The 21,821-nt window shown below is 39.9% G+C and overlaps 1 protein-coding gene across 2 annotated transcripts in view; it reads left to right on the top strand.

Annotated features, from left to right (window-relative positions):
- Positions 1–21,821, top strand: part of NR5A2 (nuclear receptor subfamily 5 group A member 2) — a 672,306-nt gene that overhangs the window by 536,267 nt on the left and 114,218 nt on the right. For both annotated transcript variants that reach the window (XM_044081366.1, XM_044081365.1), the window contains exon 6: positions 16,604–16,751. In XM_044081366.1, the coding sequence (XP_043937301.1) occupies positions 16,604–16,751 (148 nt within the window). The remainder of the gene's footprint in view (positions 1–16,603; positions 16,752–21,821) is intronic.

The following is a 21,821-nucleotide window of genomic DNA, read 5'->3' as shown; positions in this document are numbered from 1 at the left end:
TATCTTTCTGGACTATAGGATCAACTGATAGTGCATGGACTGCATAAAGGACTGGTACAAAGATGAATGACATGTACCATGCTGCTGTACTAACCTAGCAGCTAATAGATGTGTATGTGCACTGTGTACTGCCTGTGCCTGAGGGATTCAGCACAGATGTACAAAAAGATACATACCATGTAAGGTGCAGTGTAAACAATAACACTACTAATCTAAAATCAGAAATTATCTAAATTTTAGGTGTATGTAACAACTGACATAGTCCTGATCCACTGGAACAGCAGTCAGTAACATAACACAATCCATTAAACCATTAACCCCCTTCATTTCAGTGAAAGCAAGTAAATCCTTCAGATTAATAATGACATCCAGTGGCGCACTCCACCATTGTAAAGTGTGGGTAAGAACATGTGTGCACCCACCATTGTACAGGGAAGGTAAGAAAGTGTGTGCACCCACCACTGTACAGTATAGGTAAGAATGTGTGCAGTCTACCACTTTATAGTGTGGATAAGAACATGTGTGCAACCCATCACTTCAGTGTAAGTAAGAACATGTGTGCACCCTAACACTGTACAGTGTGGGTAAGAACATGTGTGCAGCCCACCACTTTACAATGTAGATAAGAACATGTGTGCAGCCCACCACTGTACAATGTAGGTATGAACACGTGTGCAGTCCACTACTTTATAGTGTGGGTAAGAACATGTGCACAGCCCACAACTGTACAGTGTAGCTATGAACATGCATGCATCCCACCACTGTACAGTGTAGGTAAGAACATGTGTGCACCCCACCACTGTATAGTGTGGGTAAGAACATGTGTGCAGCCCACTGCTGTAAAGTGTGGGTAAGAACATGTTGCCCACCCTGTGCCATGCCATAACATGAACCCGGTGAAACTTAGAATGTTCATCATGTTACCCTGCTGCAGTCATCACACTTGGGTTATCCTGCCATCAGGCGGTCCCGCAGTTGACCTGAATTCCAAAGTCTTGGTCCGGCGTCGGTTGCAGTCACTTCCTCCCTGACGTCAGTGTACCAGGGGTATATAAGAGGCATCCGACACCATTTTCTTCAGTCTTTCTTGCCTCGTGGTGCCCGAAGCAGAAGCAGTTCGCAAGTGCCGGTCGGCCGACACCTGAGATTTTCGATTCGAATTTCAGTCCGAAGTCTTCAGTAAAGCTAAGTACCACGTTGGGGAACCTTTTCTTGCCTCAGTCCGATGTCAGAAAAAGTTAACAATTGCATTTCTTGTGGGAAGCAAATACCTCATAAGGACTTTCATTCCTATTGTATTCCTTGCCTAGGCCCAGACCACGATGTCACAGGTTGTCGGTTTTGTGCTAGGTTTAATAAACGAACTATCAAATGCCATTTTGACTTCGCACGACATTACTTTGGTAGGAAATTTAATTATATCATGCCATCAGAGCAGCCGGCGACCGGCATACATAAAAAATGCAAGGATAAGGACAGGCAGCCTAGGAACAAGCCAGACTCCGAGGCCTCTGCTGGGCCTGTCACTGGTTCTCCGGTTTTCAGTGAGGTGCCTACGCAGCCCCTGACAACCGCAGAACTGGAACCACAGACAGCTGTGGATTCTCAAGCAGAGTCTACTAGGCTGATGCAGCCATCTTCCAACACCGGAGCAGAAGTAGACCCTGGTGCAGTGGAAACACCCTTGGTTGCAGAAGGTGTCTTCAGACCGACTACACTCACCATTAAATCTTATGCTAAGCTTAAAACTCCTTTAAAACCTAAGAAGACTGTACATCAGTCTGCAGTTCAAGGCCCCATGCCTAAGAAACAGATGCTTAAGATGGCTGAAGATTTGCTTACCCTAATTAGGGGTTCCCATCCCCCTCCTGATAAAAGACCAAGACAAGAGGAGGATTATGCTTCCTCTAACCAGGTTTCAATTTCCTCAGATTCTTCTGAGGAACAGGATTACACTTTTCCACCTTATGAAGACTCTAATGCTGAAGACTCTATTCCCTCAGCATCTCCCCCGGAAGACTACTCCTTTGGGGAAACTTTACATACCATGAGGGAACATTTCCACTGGGAAGGCCAGGACTACTCTGATTCTAAGAAAAGGCTCCGAGAGTTCCTTTTACTACCCCAGCACAGATGTCTTGCTATCCCTCCAGTTTTAGATATTGTGGATGATGTTTACTTGGAGTCCAGTCTAAATCCAGACTCTCTACCTCCTGCTCCAGCCAAACCAGACAGATACTACAGAGTACCTGACTCACACAAATTCCTTTATAAAAGCCCTGTGCCTGACCCAGAAACAATTTCCCAAGGTCCTAAGGGAGCTAAAGCTTCTATGGCTAAAAATCCTGTGCCCTCTGAAAGGAATTCCAGAGCCCTAGATAGATGGGGAAAGAAAATATACACCTCAGCAACTCTGGCCATGAGAGCATTAAATTGTCAGTTTCACATGCTGAAATATCAGCAATTCCTAATGTCTCAATTAAAACAAAAAATGAGCACACATACTGAACAGTCTGAAATGCAGGATCTGTTGCATGCAGCTGAACAGGTGGGCAAGCATACTTTACAATGCGGATTTGATTTGTTGGAAGCTTCTTGTAGAGCAGCTGTTACTGGCTCTGTCATACGTAGACATGCTTGGTTAAAAGAACAAACCCTTCCTGATCATGTTAAAGCAAAATTATTGGATGCACCTTTACAGCACAATGTATTATTTGGTGTCAAAGCAGAAGAGGTTTTAAAGAAAATGGAGGATAAGGCAAAGTCTATGCAGACGGTCAAGGATTTTTTGCAGTTACAACCTCCTCATTTAAGCAGAAATTGGCCAACAAAAAACTGGTCCTTTCCAGCTTCTGACAGATCACAGAGGGGCAAATATCCCAAGGGGCAGAGGTCAGTCACAAGACCCTTACAAACCTCGCCAATGGGGTACTGCTACCCAGAAAAGAGAAGAAGACAGGCCCCAAGCTAGCAGAAGACAAACACAATGACTCAATCCTCAAACTACCAAGCAAATCTCTCCTGGCAGCTCCCTTGGGAGGAAAATTTGCATTTTTTGCAGACAACTGGCACATCATCACAAAAGACAAATGGGTCCTAAACATTGTCTCTCAAGGATACAGATTCCACTTTCATACCTTACCAAGGATAAAAGGAATGCCAAACCTGCCACCAAATCAATGGGCAGAGGCACAAAAACAAATTATAGCTCTCATGGACATGAGAGCCATTCAACAGGTACCTACACAGGAGCAAGGACAAGGATTTTACTCAAGACTCTTTCTAGTCCCAAGAAAGGACAAAGCATGGAGACCCATTCTGGATCTTTCAATTCTGAACACCTATCTGCAAGTACCAAAATTCAAGATGCTAACACTACAGCAGCTTCTTCCCATGCTGGGCAAGAATGCTTGGCTAGTAACATTGGACCTCAAAGAGGCATTCCTGCATGTCCTTATCAGACAAAATTGCAGAAGATACCTCCACTTCATTGCAGGTTCAATGCATTATAAATTCTCTGCACTGCCCTTTGGCTTATCTACTGTGCCCAGGGTCTTCACAAAATGCCTGGCACCAGTAATTGCATACTGCAGACAAAGAGGAATTCAAATATACCCATACCTGGACGACTGCCTTATTCAAGCAGAAAGCAAGGACATTCTTTTAAAGCATCTGGCATTTGTCAAACACCTTCTAAGTTGCCTAGGGTACACAGTAAATGAAAAGAAATCAAAACTAGTGCCCTCACAAAACATAATATTCCTGGGTGCCAGCTTGAATACAATGGCCCAGATGGCTTATCTCACGCCAGATAAGCAACAACAGCTGAACATGTGTGCAACCCACCAGTGTATAGTGTGGGTAAGAGCATGTGAGCAGCCCACCACTTTACAGTGTAGGTAAGAACATGTTTGCAGCACACCAAGGTACAGTGTAGGTAAGAAAATGTGTGCACCCCCACCACTGTACAGTGTAGGTAAGAACATGCATACACCCCACCACTGTACAGTGTGTGTAAAAACATATGTGCACCCCACCGCTGTATAGTGTGGGTAAGAACATGTGTGCACCCCACTACTGCACAGTGTAGGTAAGAACACATGCCCATTCCACTACTTTATAATGTTGGTATGAACTTGTGCACAGCCCACAACTGTACAGTGTAGGTAAGAACATGCATGCACCCCACCACTGTACCGTGTAGGTAAGAACATGTGTGCACTCTACCACTGTATAGTGTGAGGAAGAACATGTGTGCTCCCCATCACTGTATAATTTGGGTAAGAACATGTGTGCAGCCCACTGCTGTATAGTGTGGGTAAGAACGTGTTGCCCACCCTGTATCATGCCATAGCACGAACCCTGTGAAACTTAGATTTTTAAGCCATATGTCAACATAGACATCTGCAATTGCTGACAACATGTCCACAAGCCCACATACTGTACTTTGACCCCCATCCACAGCATACCTATTTTTAATGAAGGCAATCTTTAGCCTACTGTTAGAAGCTTTACTGCTCACCTAGCAAAGGAGACACATTCACTAGGTGAGTAATGTCTCAGTCAAGATTTCCCTTCCTCATTGGAAGTTTTTTATTTGATTCATCCAGCTTTTGAATGAACTGGAGTTGACACTATATAGTGTTGGTAAGAACATGTGCGCAGCCCACCACTGTATAGTGTGGGTAAGAACATGTGTGCACCCCGCCACTGTACAGTGTAGGTAAGAACATGTGTGCACCCCTCCACTGTATAGTGTAGGTAAGAACATGTATGCACCCGACTACTGTATAGTGTGAGTAAGAACATGTGTGCACCACACCACTGTACAGTGTAGGTAAGAGCATGTGTGCACCCCACCACTGTATAGTGTATGAAAGAGCATGTGTGCACTCCACCACTGTATAGTGTGGGAAGAACACGTGTGCACCCCACCACTGTACAGTGTAGGCAGGAACGCATGTGCATTCCACTACTTTATAGGGTGGGTAAGAATATGTGCACAGCCTACCACTGTACAGTGTAGGTAAGAACATGCATGCACCCCACCACTGTACGGTGTAGGTAGGAACATGTGTGCACTCCACCACTGTATAGTGTGGGGAAGAACATGTGTACACCCCATCACTGTATAGTGTGGGTAAGAACATGTGTGCAGCCCACTGCTGTATGATGTGGGTAAGAATATGCTGCCCACGCTGTGTCATGCCATAACATGAACCTGATGAAACTTAGATTTTAAGTCATATGTTGACATAGACATCTGCAATTGCTGACAACAAGCCCACATACTGTACTTTTACCCCCATCCACAACATTCTTATTTATAATGAAGGCAATCTTTAGCCTACTATTAGTAGCTTTGCTGCTCACCTAGCAAAGGAGACACATTCATTAGGTGAGTAATGTTTCAGTCATGATTTCCCTTCCTCACTGGAAGTGCTTTCTTTGATTCATCCAGCTTTTGAATGAACCGTAGTTGACACTATACAGTGTTGGTAAGAACATGTGTGCCGCCCACCACTGTATAGTGTGAGTAAGAACATGTGTGCACCCCACCATTGTACAGTGTAGGTAAGAACATGTGTGCACCCCACCACTGTACAGTGTAGATAAGAACACATGCGCAGTCCACTACTTTATAGTGTGGGTAAGAACATGTGCACAGTCCACCACTGTACAGTGTAGTTAAGAACATGCATGCACCCCACCACTTTACAGTGTAGGTAAGAACATGTGTGCACTCCACCACTGTATAGTGTGGAGGAAAAACATGTGTGCACCCCATCACTGTATAGTGTGGGTAAAAACATGTGTGCAGTCCACTGCTGTATGGTGTGGGTAAGAATATGTTGTCCACGCTGTGTCATACCCTAACATCAAGCCCACATACTGTACTTTTACCCCCATCCACAACCTTTTATTTATAATGAAGGCAATCTTTAGCCTACTGTTATTAACTTTACTGCTCACCTATCAAAGGAGACACAATCACTAGTTGAGTAATGTTTCAGTCATGATTTCCCTTCCTCACTGGAAGTGCTTTCTTAGCTTCATCCAACTTTTGAATGAACCGGAGTTGACACTATACAGTGTTGGTCAAAACATGTGTGCAGCCCGCCACTGTATAGTGTGAGTAAGAACATGTGTGCACCCCATCATTGTACACTGTAGGTAAGAACATGCATGCACCCCACCATTGTACAGTGCAGGTAAGAACATGTGTGCACCCCACCACTATACAGTGTAGTTAAGAGCATGTGTGCAACCCACCAGTGTATAGTGTGGGTAAGAGCATGTGTGCAGTCCACCACTTTACAGTGTAGGTAAGAACATGTTTTCAGCACACCAATGTACGGTGTAGGTAAGAACAGGTGTGCACCCCCACCACTGTACAGTGTAGGTAAGAACATGCATACACCCTACCATTGTACAGTGTGTGTAAAAACATATGTGCACCCCACCACTGTATAGTGCGGGTAAGAACATGTGTGCACCCCACCACTGTACAGTGTAGGTAAGAACACATGCCCATTCCACTACTTTATAATGTTGGTACGAACATGTGCACAGCCCACAACTGTACAGTGTAGGTAAGAACATGCATGCACCCCACCACTGTATCATGTAGGTAAGAACATGTGTGCACTCCACCACTGTATAGTGTGAGGAAGAACATGTGTGCTCCCCATCACTGTATAATTTGGGTAAGAACATGTGTGCAGCCCACTGCTGTATAGTGTGGGTAAGAACGTGTTGCCCACCCTGTATCATGCCATAGCACGAACCCTGTGAAACTTAGATTTTTTAAGCCATATGTCAACATAGACATCTGCAATTGCTGACAACATGTCCACAAGCCCACATACTGTACTCTGACCCCCATCCACAGCATACTTATTTTTAATGAAGGCAATCTTTAGCCTACTGTTAGAAGCTTTACTGCTCACCTAGCAAAGGAGACACATTCACTAGGTGAGTAATGTCTCAGTCAAGATTTCCCTTCCTCATTGGAAGTTTTTTATTTGATTCATCCAGCTTTTGAATGAACTGGAGTTGACACTATATAGTGTTGGTAAGAACATGTGCGCAGCCCACCACTGTATAGTGTGGGTAAGAACATGTGTGCACCCCGCCACTGTACAGTGTAGGTAAGAACATGTGTGCACCCCACCACTGTATAGTGTAGGTAAGAACATGTATGCACCCGACTACTGTATAGTGTGAGTAAGAACATGTGTGCACCCCACCACTGTACAGTGTAGGAAAGAGCATGTGTGCACTCCACCACTGTATAGTGTGGGAAGAACACGTGTGCACCCCACCACTGTACAGTGTAGGCAGGAACACATGTGCATTCCACTACTTTATAGGGTGGGTAAGAATATGTGCACAGCCTACCACTGTACAGTGTAGGTAAGAACATGCATGCACCCCACCACTGTACAGTGTAGGTAGGAACATGTGTGCACTCCACCACTGTATAGTGTGGGGAAGAACATGTGTACACCCCATCACTGTATAGTGTGGGTAAGAACATGTGTGCAGCCCACTGCTGTATGATGTGGGTAAGAATATGCTGCCCACGCTGTGTCATGCCATAACATGAACCTGATGAAACTTAGATTTTAAGTCATATGTTGACATAGACATCTGCAATTGCTGACAACAAGCCCACATACTGTACTTTTACCCCCATCCACAACATTCTTATTTATAATGAAGGCAATCTTTAGCCTACTATTAGTAGCTTTGCTGCTCACCTAGCAAAGGAGACACATTCATTAGGTGAGTAATGTTTCAGTCATGATTTCCCTTCCTCACTGGAAGTGCTTTCTTTGATTCATCCAGCTTTTGAATGAACCGTAGTTGACACTATACAGTGTTGGTAAGAACATGTGTGCCGCCCACCACTGTATAGTGTGAGTAAGAACATGTGTGCACCCCACCATTGTACAGTGTAGGTAAGAACATGTGTGCACCCCACCACTGTACAGTGTAGATAAGAACACATGCGCAGTCCACTACTTTATAGTGTGAGTAAGAACATGTGCACAGTCCACCACTGTACAGTGTAGTTAAGAACATGCATGCACCCCACCACTTTACAGTGTAGGTAAGAACATGTGTGCACTCCACCACTGTATAGTGTGGAGGAAAAACATGTGTGCACCCCATCACTGTATAGTGTGGGTAAAAACATGTGTGCAGTCCACTGCTGTATGGTGTGGGTAAGAATATGTTGTCCATGCTGTGTCATACCCTAACATCAAGCCCACATACTGTACTTTTACCCCCATCCACAACCTTTTTATTTATAATGAAGGCAATCTTTAGCCTACTGTTATTAACTTTACTGCTCACCTATCAAAGGAGACACAATCACTAGTTGAGTAATGTTTCAGTCATGATTTCCCTTCCTCACTGGAAGTGCTTTCTTAGCTTCATCCAACTTTTGAATGAACCGGAGTTGACACTATACAGTGTTGGTCAAAACATGTGTGCAGCCCGCCACTGTATAGTGTGAGTAAGAACATGTGTGCACCCCATCATTGTACACTGTAGGTAAGAACATGCATGCACCCCACCATTGTACAGTGCAGGTAAGAACATGTGTGCACCCCACCACTATACAGTGTAGTTAAGAGCATGTGTGCAACCCACCAGTGTATAGTGTGGGTAAGAGCATGTGTGCAGTCCCCCACTTTACAGTGTAGGTAAGAACATGTTTTCAGCACACCAATGTACGGTGTAGGTAAGAACAGGTGTGCACCCCCACCACTGTACAGTGTAGGTAAGAACATGCATACACCCTACCATTGTACAGTGTGTGTAAAAACATATGTGCACCCCACCACTGTATAGTGTGGGTAAGAACATGTGTGCACCCCACCACTGTACAGTGTAGGTAAGAACACATGCCCATTCCACTACTTTATAGTGTTGGTACGAACATGTGCACAGCCCACAACTGTACAGTGTAGGTAAGAACATGCATGCACCCCACCACTGTATCATGTAGGTAAGAACATGTGTGCACTATACCACTGTATAGTGTGAGGAAGAACATGTGTGCTCCCCATCACTGTATAATTTGGGTAAGAACATGTGTGCAGCCCACTGCTGTATAGTGTGGGTAAGAACATGTTGCCCCCCCTTTATCATGCCATAGCATGAACCCTGTGAAACTTAGATTTTTAAGTCATATGTCAACATAGACATCTGCAATTGCTGACAACATGTCCACAAGCCCACATACTGTACTTTGACCCCCATCCACAGCATACTTATTTATAATGAAGGCAATCTTTAGCCTACTGTTTGAAGCTTTACTGTCACCTAGCAAAGGTGATACATTCACTAGGTGAGTAATGTCTCAGTCAAGATTTCCCTTCCTTATCGGAAGTTTTTTATTTGATTCATCCAGCTTTTGAATGAACTGGAGTTGACACTATATAGTGTTGGTAAGAACATGTGTGCAGCCCACCACTGTATGGTGTGGGTAAGAACATGTGTGCACCCCACCACTGTACAGTGTAGGTAATAACATACGTGCACCCCATCACTGTATAGTGTAGGTAAGAACATGTATGCTCCCCACTACTGTATAGTGTGAGTAAAAACATGTGTGCACCACACCACTGTACAGTGTAGGTAAGAGCATGTGTGCACCCCACCACTGTACAGTGTAGGAAAGAGCATGTGTGCACCCCACCACTGTATAGTGTGGGAAGAACACATGTGCACCCCACCACTGTACAGTGTAGGCAGGAACACATGTGCATTCCATTACTTTATAGTGTGGATAAGAACATGTGTACAGCCCACCACTGTATAGTGTAGGTAAGAACATGTATGCACCCCACCACTGTACAGTGTAGGTAAGAACATATGTGCACTCCACCACTGTATAGTGTGGGGAAGAACATGTGTGCAGCCCACTGCTGTATGGTATGGGTAAGAATATGTTGCCCACGCTGTGTCATGCCATAACATGAACCTGGTAAAACTTAGATTTTAAGTCATATGTCGACATAGACATCTGCAATTGCTGACAACAAGCCCACATATTGTACTTGTACCCCCATCCACAACATTCTTATTTATAATGAAGGCAACCTTTAGCCTATTGTTTGTAGATTTACTGCTCACCTAGCAAATGAGATACATTCACTAGGTGAGAAATGTTTCAGTCATGATTTTCCTTCCTCACTATAAGTGTTTTCTTTGATTCATCCAGCTTTTGAATGAACCCGAGTTGACACTATACAATGCTGGTAAGAACATTTATGCAGTCCACCACTGTATAGTGTGAGTTAGAACATGTGTGCATCCCACCATTGTACAATGTAGGTAAGAACATGTGTACACCCCACCATTGTACGATGCAGGTAAGAACATGTGTGCATCCCCCAGTGTACAGTGTAGGTAAGAACATGTGTGCACCCCCACCACTGTACAATGTAGGAAAGAATATGCATACACCCCACCACTGTACAGTGTGTGTAAGAACATGTGTGCACCCCTCCACTGTGTAGGTCAGAACATGTGTGCACCCCACCACTGTATAGTGTGGGTAAGAAGATGTGTGCACCCCACCACTGTACAGTGTAGGTAAGAAGATGTGTGCACCCCACCACTGTACAGTGTAGGTAATAACATGTGTGCACCCCACCACTGTACAGTGTAGGCAAGAAGATGTGTGCGCCCCACCACTGTACAGTGTTGGTAGACCATGTGTGCAGCTCACCACTGTATAGTGTGTTTAAGAACATGTGCAGCCCACCACTGTATAGTGTGGTTAAGAACATGTGTGAAGCCCACCACTGTATAGTGTGGGTAAGAACATGTTGCCCTTGCTGTGTCGTTCCATAAAACGACCTCTGGTAGAGCTTAGATTTTAAGTCATATGTCAACATAGACATCTGCAATAGCTGACAACAGGCCCACATACTGTACTTTTACCCTGACCCACAGCATTCTTATTTATAATGAAGGTAATCTTTAGCCTACTGTTAGTATCTTTACTGCTCACATAGCAAATGAGACACATTCACTATGTGAGTAATGTTTCAGTTAAGATTTCCCATCCTCATTGGAAGTGCTTTATTTGATTCATCCTCCTTTTGAATGAACGGAATTGACACTAGGAATCAAACTCCCACACTTTTGAAGAATATTTGCCATATAGCAATGATACTACCTTACCAAGTAGAGGAATGAGTGAAGCAGCACACACATTGTCATAACAAGATGTCTGTCAAATAGCTACATATCAGGAAATGAATTTGGTAACTTATAAACACCATGTACAGTTCCCACTTGGCCTGTGTGCACACATGACTGTGACAACTCAGGCACATTTACATATTATCGATCATTGCTACATAAAGACAAGAGGAAACAGCCAGCTACAGTGCATCTGAAAGTCATGAACAAACAGATAACGCCTTAAGTAGTATTTTAAGAGCCTTTGTTATGTATCCCAATGCACATCTTTTGTAGTAAACTCAGAGTAAGGACAGTGCAAGCTGATGTATTGCACTACACATATTTATAAGCTTTCTTTAATAGTTGCTATAAGTAAATCACATTTTATGTCAGTGTGTTAATTGCACATCAGCAAATGGGGCAGAGTTTTGAGAACATGTAATGCTCGGCCCTAACTGGGAGTAGAATAATTTATTCTCAAATTTCTACTATGACACATCGACTTTCAGAATGCTAGCAAGCTGAAGTGCTGAAAAATAATGCCCCAAACACTGACAAGTGCAAAAAAAAAAAATTTTAAACATTTTTTGTGGGGCACAAGCAACCCTATACCCCCAAATGTGGGCAGCAAGCCCCCCCCCCGAATTTATATGCACCAACTCCATGGTCGCTCTAACTTGAAGAATGAAAACTCTCCCAAAACAAATACATTATTGCTGATGCACACTTAGAAATTGTACCAGCAATGATTTGCAATGTCTAGAAGTAGTCAATGTTTGCCTTTTCATGTTTTTTTTTTCCTTTGGGCTAGAGGAGCCTATCATCATGGTAAAAAATGTTGGGATGTTGAACTTTGTCTGCTGAGCAACTGCTTTATGACTTGCCTTCCTTTAAGAGGCTGCTTGATCTTAAAACCGCAGTGCCTTCTGTTAGCATGGTCATCTGCAGTATTACATGCCATCTCAGGAATCCAGCAGAGTTTTATTTCTAGCATATTCTTGTAGTACTGACCGACCCCCTTTTAAGGGCACATTACAGTTAGGAAACATCCTCCACACTTTATCCAGCCCTGTAGCCCAAACTAGCACTTGGAATAATTAAAAAAGCATTTGCTAAACTTGTTCTCACAAGTTGGAGCTACATTCCCCAAAACATTAGAAAAATAACACATTTCATCAACTTAGAAAATAGCTGAAAGCCCGTCAAGTAATAGAAATACACATGCTTCACAAATGCAGGTTTAAGAACTATAATTTCACTTGTACTAAAATCAAAAATTATCAGCTTAAGTCTTTTTATTCATCATCTGATTCTTGTATATGCATATGTTGCATATAGTACCATGCATGCTTGTTTTTCACATCCCAGTAAGATAGCATTAGTATTTCAAACATTGATATTTTATGACACTAGTTATGCAACATTTTACTTTCTTAGTTTCATTTTTGGTTACTTTTTGTACATATTTTGTCTGATGCTATTGTGACTTTTTCAGTGCTTTGTATTTCTTGATCTATATTATTCCTTGCTATATTGCGATTACCGAGGCAAGCTCATTTACCCATTTACCAAAATATAAATGAAGATAAAATTTATAATGATGCATGTCTTTGAACTGAAACTGAATGCTGGGTTGTCCAGAGTGATTTCAGCCCTGCACTGATTTTGGTGCATAGGTCTGGCACAACAGGAGTTCCATTATATCACACTACTGCATGGCGACATGCTTTATTTGTTCAGTAACCGTGTTGTGCTATGTAGTACAAAGGAGTTCTGTGGCAAGGACCAGCCACTGCACACCTGAGCTTTGTAAATATGGAGTCCACACTAGTCCCAACCAGTGTACAGAGGATGCGTTCAAAAAATAGTGCTGAACTAAACTAGTGATGGTACCTTATTATCTTCAAAATAGAAGCAGAGATCAATACTAACAAGAATGGATGTAATATATTTCTTTGTACAGAACTGAGCCCAGCATCATTTGCATTTTTGGAGCAATAACTCAATTAAATACAGCTCTGATATTCTGCAGAGCACTGTCATGTTCCATTGTTTATGAATTCTAATGCATATATTGAGATTTCCCTTTGCATTAATATGTCATTCCAAACTCTTTTGACAGTACTGAAATAAACCACATATAATAGCAGCACTGGTTTACAGCTGTTCTGCTGAGTTGTGTTACTACTGTCAGGCAATTTTTTAACCACCCCACAGTCACTATTTAATCAGTTCATTAGCAGAACTAAAAGACTGGGGTGAACAGCAAAGTGCCAAAAGAAAATGATACCAAGTAGTTTAAATCAGAGCATGATTAAGGTGTCACATTATTTAATGAAGTATCCCGTCAATGGAAAAAAAAAACAAAGGCATTTGTTTTAGTATCTCTCTTAATTTGTTATGAAACATTCTGTATCTTTACATGCAGCTGGTACCCTGACTACTTCAGTAAAATCTTTAAGTCACAGTAAGTGTAACTGAAAGCATGTTGCACATTGTTATTACTACATGACTGTAATATTTTACTTTTGATTTGCACTGGAAATACATATGTAAGGAAATGCATCATAATGTAAAATAGAACAGTACAAACTCAAATCATTGAACAAATATATATAAATAAACATCTTACATACAATTTCTTGGTGTGGAATGCAATAAAAATATTTAATGCAAAGTCTTTAAAATATGATTATTATTGTAGAACTTCTTTTCATAAATAGATGGCGGCATTTTAAGTAATATTACTGAAGTTATTTCATTCACGTTTGACTTTATGTAAATTGACTGACACCTTTGGGAGACTGCTTTCCACTGACTCACATTTTCTTTACTGATGAAAAAACAAGCTTCAGTATATCCAGTATTCTCTAGTTAGAGCTGAAAACTCAACTCATCATATTTACACAATAAAAAAATTCCAATCTGCCTTGTTTTTAATTGCAAATCCTGCTCAAGGGGCTACTTCTTCTGCCTAAGAGGCAGCCCTCTGCCTTCTTGTTGTGAACCAAGTGCAGTCAATTATGGTAATGAAATGTCAATACATATAAAAATTTAATATGGGCCTGCTCGCCATGATTGGCAGCTCAAAACTTGCCTCCCAGACAAAGTTGCTGTTACAGCAGATATTAAATGTACCTACAAGAGAAGGTGTATGGTTATGGGGCTGGTAAATTTGTAGCCATGGGTATAGAGTGGTTCAGAGGTCAGCACTGCATTCTCACTTGATGATTTTAGCTCATCAAGACAGCGACTGCTATTATCAATATTAATTAAAACATATTTTTGTTCATTAGCATAAACTGACTATTTAAATGTGAAAGTGCAACAAAAACAATACTGCAGTCGTATTCTTATAAAAAGCTACTGATGTGAATATGGTAATGAGATGATGATTTAAGAGACACAGTAAAAAAAATCAATACCCCAAAATACAAAGAAAAACAGAATGCTGTTAAATAGTTAAATAAGAATGGCCTTGTTCTCCATTCAAAAAAATGCAAACTGAAACAACTGAAACAAATGTTTGACAAGTGTTTTTCTACTGTACTCAGCAGCTTATAAGCCGCGGTGGTACAGCAGTAGCATTGTTGCCTCACAGCCAGAGGTTCTCCTGTTCGATTCTCAGCTGGAGTGCCTTCTGTGTGAAGTCTGCATGTCCTCCCCGCAGTCAAGTGGCCTCCAAAAGACATGCGTGAATGGGTGTGCCTTTGCTGAAGGTTGGGCTTTGGGCTGGCAACTCGGCACCATAAAAAAATCTACTGCCAATCATTAGCAGACCGGAGTTCCGCTGTGGTGACCCCTAACCGGGAAAAGCTGAAAAAACAAGCAGCAGCTTATATTGCCTTCATATTTGAATGCAAGCAAATGTGAATGAGCTTTGTTTGTGTTGCAGCTTAGATAATTTGCAATACATTTCTAAGCTCATACTTCAGTTGTCTAAGATGTCACAAATACTTTTGATTATGACAGCATAATAAGGGTGTTATAGGAATTTTGTTAATATGTTGGTGTTACCAATAGGTAATCTTTAGTTGGTTTTGTAGGAGTGACTTGTAGTACAGGATACAATTTTTTTATGCAGTTATATAAAACTTGGTCCACTCAGTGCATTTTCCTGTTTAGTCTTTCATTGACTGGTGTCTTGTACAGTGTAAATACTTATTGGATTTAAATATTTGCATTTTTGTTCCTCCTCCCCTGCACTGATCAAGTAGTTGGAGTATTAGACTCACTTGATATTTCATATGGATGCCATCTTATGAAGGTATAATAACTGGTAAAAATGAGCAGTCCTCAGCATAATATACATGTAAAGAAGACATTTAATAATGTAATACCTGCAGCCATAGTTTACATGCTGCTGCTGTGTACTGAGAAGAATATTAAGTCACATACTTCACCCCCCCCCCCCATGTATGTACAGTGGCTGTAGAGATCTCAGATAGCATTACAAATCTGAAGAGTCCATTTAAGAAAATCTCATGGGCCTCCAGTGGTTGCAGAAAAGCTACAATAGAACACTGCTTACCCCCCACCCCCGAGAGAAAATAAATTGTATATGGCTTTGCTTAGTTATCCTTTATTGGTCAGTCATTTGGTATCCAGGCCATTAGTCAAATGTCGATAACCACCATTGGGTAATGATGCCCTCGCCTACCACCATTACGTTCAACCTTACTTTTAAATAAGTTTATTATATGTATATTTAAATGTGTCTGAGAATCAGAGAGATTCTCCCATCTTTTGTCCCCCAATCTTTACTTTTTCAAATCAAGCATATATTCAACGTAAACATCATTATTCATTAACAAGTGGTAATAATAGCATGTTTGTTTCATTTTAAACATTCATAACATGCAAACTCATAACTGCCTATTGCACTTTCTGTGGTATGTGAGGTAGGGAGTGTGTGTGTGTGTTTGTGTGTGTGTGTGTGTGTGTGTGTGTGTGTGTGTGTGTGTGTGTGTGTGTGTGTGTATATGTGTGTATGTGTCTGTGTGTATATGCATGTTCTCCAGAACTGGTTTCTGCCTTATCCATACTGCTTACAGGATTGGCTGCAGCTCCCTTTGAACCTGAATACGATACTGTGGGTTTCCAGAATGAGTGTAGTTTTATTACTGTTCTAAATACCAAGCCTTTACAGTGCTGATGTGCTGAAACCATAAACTAGACTATCTCAGAAATATACCCCATTGATTAGCTAGTCTGAACAAGTCACCAGAATAAAAGATCAGACATTCTATTGTATGCATTTCACACTTTCTTAGAAATAATACTTATGTCTGTATTTTTTGTAGTTATTTTTTTTTGCCAAAAAGATATGATATAAAAAACATATTTACATTTTTCTGTGATTTGTCTAATATCTGAATTATTGCATTTTCAGGTAGACTACTCAATCGTAGCTTCCCAAGCAGGTGCTACTCTCCACAATCTTTTGAGTCGAGCACAAGAACTGGTTACAAAACTACGATCACTACAATTTGACCAAAGGGAATTTGTCTGTCTCAGGTTTCTGGTGCTTTTCAGTTTAGGTAAGCAATATCATCATTTTCACAAGTCAACAATGTAACTTGAGTAAGTCTATAGACATTTTATTTCTTTCTATATGTATGTCCCATATAACTCAATTTGTGTATAATGTTATGTATTTATACACAAATATATATGTGTGTGTGTGTGTGTGTGTGTGTGTGTGTGTCTGTGTGTGTGTGTGTGTGTGTGTGTGTGTGTGTGTGTGTGTGTGTGTGTGTGTGAATAGATGTGTGTGTGTGTGTGTGTGTGTGTGTGTGTGTGTATAGATGTGTGTGTGTGTCTGTGTGTGTGTGTGTGTGTGTGTGTGTGTGTGTGTGTGTGTGTGTGTGTGTGTGTGTGTGTGTGTGTGTGTGTGTGTGTGTGTGTGTGTGTGTGTGTGTGTGTGTGTGTACATATCTATCTGTATATATATATATATATATATATATATATATATATATATATATATATTTATACAGGGTCTATATCATAAACACTAAAGATCATATCTGCGACTACATATACAGCAACACATAAAATGCAAACACTGTAAACAGCGACTGGCCACATCCTTGAATTTTTTCCTAGCAAAAAAATTCACGCGGCTGTTCGCAAAAAGTAAAAAAAAAAAAAAAAAAAAAAAAAAAAGGTAGAAACCCGAATCAGGTGGTAGGGGGCTTGACCCCCCCCCACACCCCCTCTAACTAAGTATACCAACCCTGAGATCGCACTACAGTGAAGGAAAGGGCAACACCATGGAGTTGGACAACTACCTCTTGCCCTATGACATATTTATCAAATCACTTAATTGCGTTTCAATAAATATGTGTTGCTCATTATGTGTTCGCTTATCAACCATTTTGTACTTATGATATAGACCCATGTGTGTGTGTGTGTGTATGTATATGTATATATATATATATATATATATATATATATATAGATATATAGATATATATATATATATATATATATATGTATATATATTTCTGTATGGTTCCCCTTCATAATCTCAAAATACTGAAATCTCAAATTTCAATATTCCGAGACCATGAATGTGAAAATTCAGAATACCAAAAGTGCATAAGCACGAATTCAGATATCTCAAATCCATGCTTATGCATTTCCGGTACAGTACACACACACACACACACACACACACACACACACACACACACACACACACACACACACACACACACACACACACACACACACACACACACAAATACACATCACCCATATGCAAACACCAACACATCCAACACTCACACTCATACTTATACCTCCCTACCCTTACCCACACATACAACGTACAAAAACACACACATACACTCACTCACCTTCAGTTCCAAACACCATACCAGCAAAACACTTCACGTACTGTACCAGAAATGCATAAGCATGGATTCGAGATATATGAATTTGTGCTTATGCAGTTTCGGTATGTTGAATTTTCGCATTCATGGTCTCGTAATATTGAAATTGGAGATTTCAGTATTTTGAGATTATGAAGGGGAACCATAAAGAAATATATATACATATATATATATATATATACATATATATATATATATATATATATATATATATATATATATATATATATATATATATATATATATATATATATATATATATATATATATATATATATATATATATATATATATATATATATATATATATATATATACATATATATATATATATATATATATATACACACACACATATATCATAAGTACAAAATGGCTGAAAAGCGAATATGTAATGAGCAAAACATATTCATTGAAACGCAATTAAGTGATTTGGTAAATATGTCATAGGGCAAGGAGGTAGTTGGCCAACTGCACGGTGTTGCCCTTTCCTTCATTGTAGTGCGATCCCAGGGTTGGTATATTTAGTTAGAGGGGGTGTTGGGGGGGGTCAAGCACACACATATACCAACTGATATTAACTGAGGTAATGCTTGATAGTCATTAGAATATTTTAATAATATATTTGGAATTTTATAACTAGATAATCATTCATTTGATCATGACATTTTTCGAGAAGTCTTGAAAGTTATTGCAGTTATGGATTTATACACAGTTGCTGCTACTGAGACAGATGTACAAAGAAATACAATTTCTACAAGGTCTAGCATGCCCAGGGCTATGGTATGTTATTGTATCTCACTGCTATAGGTAAGGCTCAACATCACATTTGGGTATTTTATTGTGAAAACTTAGATTTTTTGCAATGAAAAAATAACATTTTTGAAAAGTAACATTCTTTTAAAAGCTATAAATGAAGTAGCAACATACAGGATGCCATCTTGCTGTCGGTTCTGAAATGTCGCCTTTTGACTGGATTGTATTACTAAGGATGTACCGTCTCTGGTAAATAAGTTCTGTTTTATTCCCCTAACATGCTAAACTTGATGTTTCTTGACCTGTCCTGTGATCTACAAGGTAGAGGACAGTTGCCACTTACAAAATGGAGTATTAAATTAGTCCATGTCACCCTTTCTTGAACTTTGCAGCCTTAGGTCTTGTACTTTGAGGACTTTTTCTCTCTCTCAGGTCTCCTCTGAAAATAGGTTTCATTCTAGCAGGGCAAATGAAGTTAACAGGAAGTAAGTGATAAACAATTCAGGGAAGCAGATAGCATAATATGACTCAGTGTAGTACTTGCATTCCTCTAGCTTACATTTTCATTAGGTTTGTTTTTCTTTCAGGGACTGTAAAGCATAATCCTGCTCCTCCTTATGTATAAAGCTAGAAGCTAGCAGCTGTACTTTTAGAGGTGCTGACTTTACTGTTTAGACAGGTACTTTTGTACTTTTTGTTGCTAGTCAATAAGCAGGGTAACATGCTTTCATCTGTTATTTACTCTCTTCTGATACAGAATGCCAGCTGTTGTGACTTTCTCAGTTTTTAATTGTAAAAAAGTCATCAAGTGATCTCTTCACACTGGTTTATACATCTGTAACTCTGTGCTTTATTTGGTGCAGTGACAATCCCCCAGTCTTAGAAGTGTTGTGCTTCTTAGATAGGGTGGAACATCCTTCTAGAAGGCATACAGCACAGTGGTTAACAATTATATCCCATCCTCTTAAAGTAAGTTATATCATTTTCAAATGCTGTGAACTTCACAAATTACCAAATGTGGGGAACGTCTTGTAATCTGACTTGTTGGCTTTCAGATCTCCATAGAAAAGATGGACACACTAGCTGCAGCATTGCCCTCGTATCCTTTAATGTCATGACTGCTAGTTTTCACACTGTGGAGACTTCCTTATTTCTTACGATGATAGATTACTCACCTGAACATAGTAGCTTTATTAAAATATTAAATCTTTTTAATGTTCAGCAAGAGATGTATCAATAAGGAAAGGTCAAATGTATAGGGAACAAATTACATTTCTACATATTGTTATAAATACCACGAGAAAGACTGAATTACATATACATACATACACACACACACAAATTGATCTGAATTCTTCACTCTCCTTATATATGGGCCAAAGACTCTTCTAAAAGGCGGAAAGTTATTAATGTTATATGGTTATATATTTGTATTTTCATAGTTTCATTTTGAAGGTTAATGTTTGAGACCTTTATGAGCATGTCATCTCATGTGACTTTATCAGACCTCATGTTTATCTAATCATGATTTAAAATGTACAAGGGTATGAAGATATCTTATTTATTTTAGAAGAAATTGTAGTTTGATATATCTCAGGTGAAAAAAAAATGCTTTGTTTAACTAAACGATTCCTAGATTTTAATAATAATGGGGCACTATTAAAGATGCAATAAAATAACCAAACAGAATTTGTATGCCTGCAGTTATTTTTACATAAACCACTTATAGTAAATCTAAAGTTTTCAGAATAAAGCTCCAGCCATTTCAGTTTTTCCAAACAAGTTCCATTTTACAAGCCTATGATTATGCTTTGGAAATTATTTTGTACTCTTTGCACCTGCCCTAAATACATCTTTTGTTATTAATAAAATATGCTATAATGTTTTAATAGTGGTCTAGCAAGGGAGCTGTATAAAAGGGCAAAGACTTCTTCACTTCTGTATGGCAAATCATAGTGCATATAGCATAAGCTGTCATATATACATGTGCAACCTTGAGATCAAAATTAGAATTTTCTCCTATCTCTGTCCCCAGCATCTTCATACTGGAAATTTGTTTTAATGTTAAATTGTAAAGGATTCTTGCTATTTCTGTTTAGGAAAGACATAATGGATAAGTTGTTTGTTCAGTCTTATAGAACATGTAGCGTCCTAATTTCCTCATATTTATAAATTGCAGTACCAAGAGTGCAGTCAACAGTAGAATTGTAACAGATGGAAGTTTGTGAAAAAATAAATGGCAATAGTCCCTGAACAGGACTTTTTTGCATTCCTTTAGTTATCACTTTCCAGTCTGAAGAAAAGCCTCTAAAAAACAAACAAACAAAAAAACCCTTCTGTGTATGATTTGCTAACTTTTTAGTTATCCATTTTGATATTAAGCATGTTTTTTCTAAGAGTATTAAGTCTGTTACTGAGGTCATCATGTAGTGTGTCATCATAATTTACTAAGGATACATACATCATAATAATGGGGAAGTCAGCATCACTAGCCTTGCTGATACAATCATAGAAACTGGCGGGATCTTGGTGCCACAAGCCCACATTATCATACAAGGTTCTGTACACTTTGAAATTAACCAGTGATGAGTTTGGAATTTAGTCTTTCAAAACATTTGCTCCCAATGCTGGTCAGTCTGTTTAGTGTTTTTTTTTTTTTTTTTTTTTTTATTTCCCCCTCCCCACCACTTCCACTAAGCACAGGTATAACCTCAGCATGATTCCATACGCTAGGAAGAATCCATTATAAGAAGAATCATTGTACATCTTTAACAATATAACATGACAAAATCCTTTACTGCAAAGATCAGAACATCTGGAGTGCTGCTATTGCTTGTGCGTGTCAGCATTTTGTTGACCTTTAACCTTTAATAGTGCATTATAGTTTTCAGCTCATGAAGCTGGTGGACTTGAGATTACAAGTAAAAATATTATTAATTATGTTACTTTTTGGTT

The sequence above is a fragment of the Protopterus annectens genome, chromosome 8.part0 (assembly GCF_019279795.1).
Source record: "Protopterus annectens isolate FY-2018-M chromosome 8.part0, PAN1.0, whole genome shotgun sequence".
NCBI classification, from domain to species: Eukaryota; Metazoa; Chordata; order Ceratodontiformes; family Protopteridae; genus Protopterus; species Protopterus annectens.
Note: the sequence above shows the minus strand (reverse complement) of the source record. Positions and strands in the feature narration are given on the sequence as shown.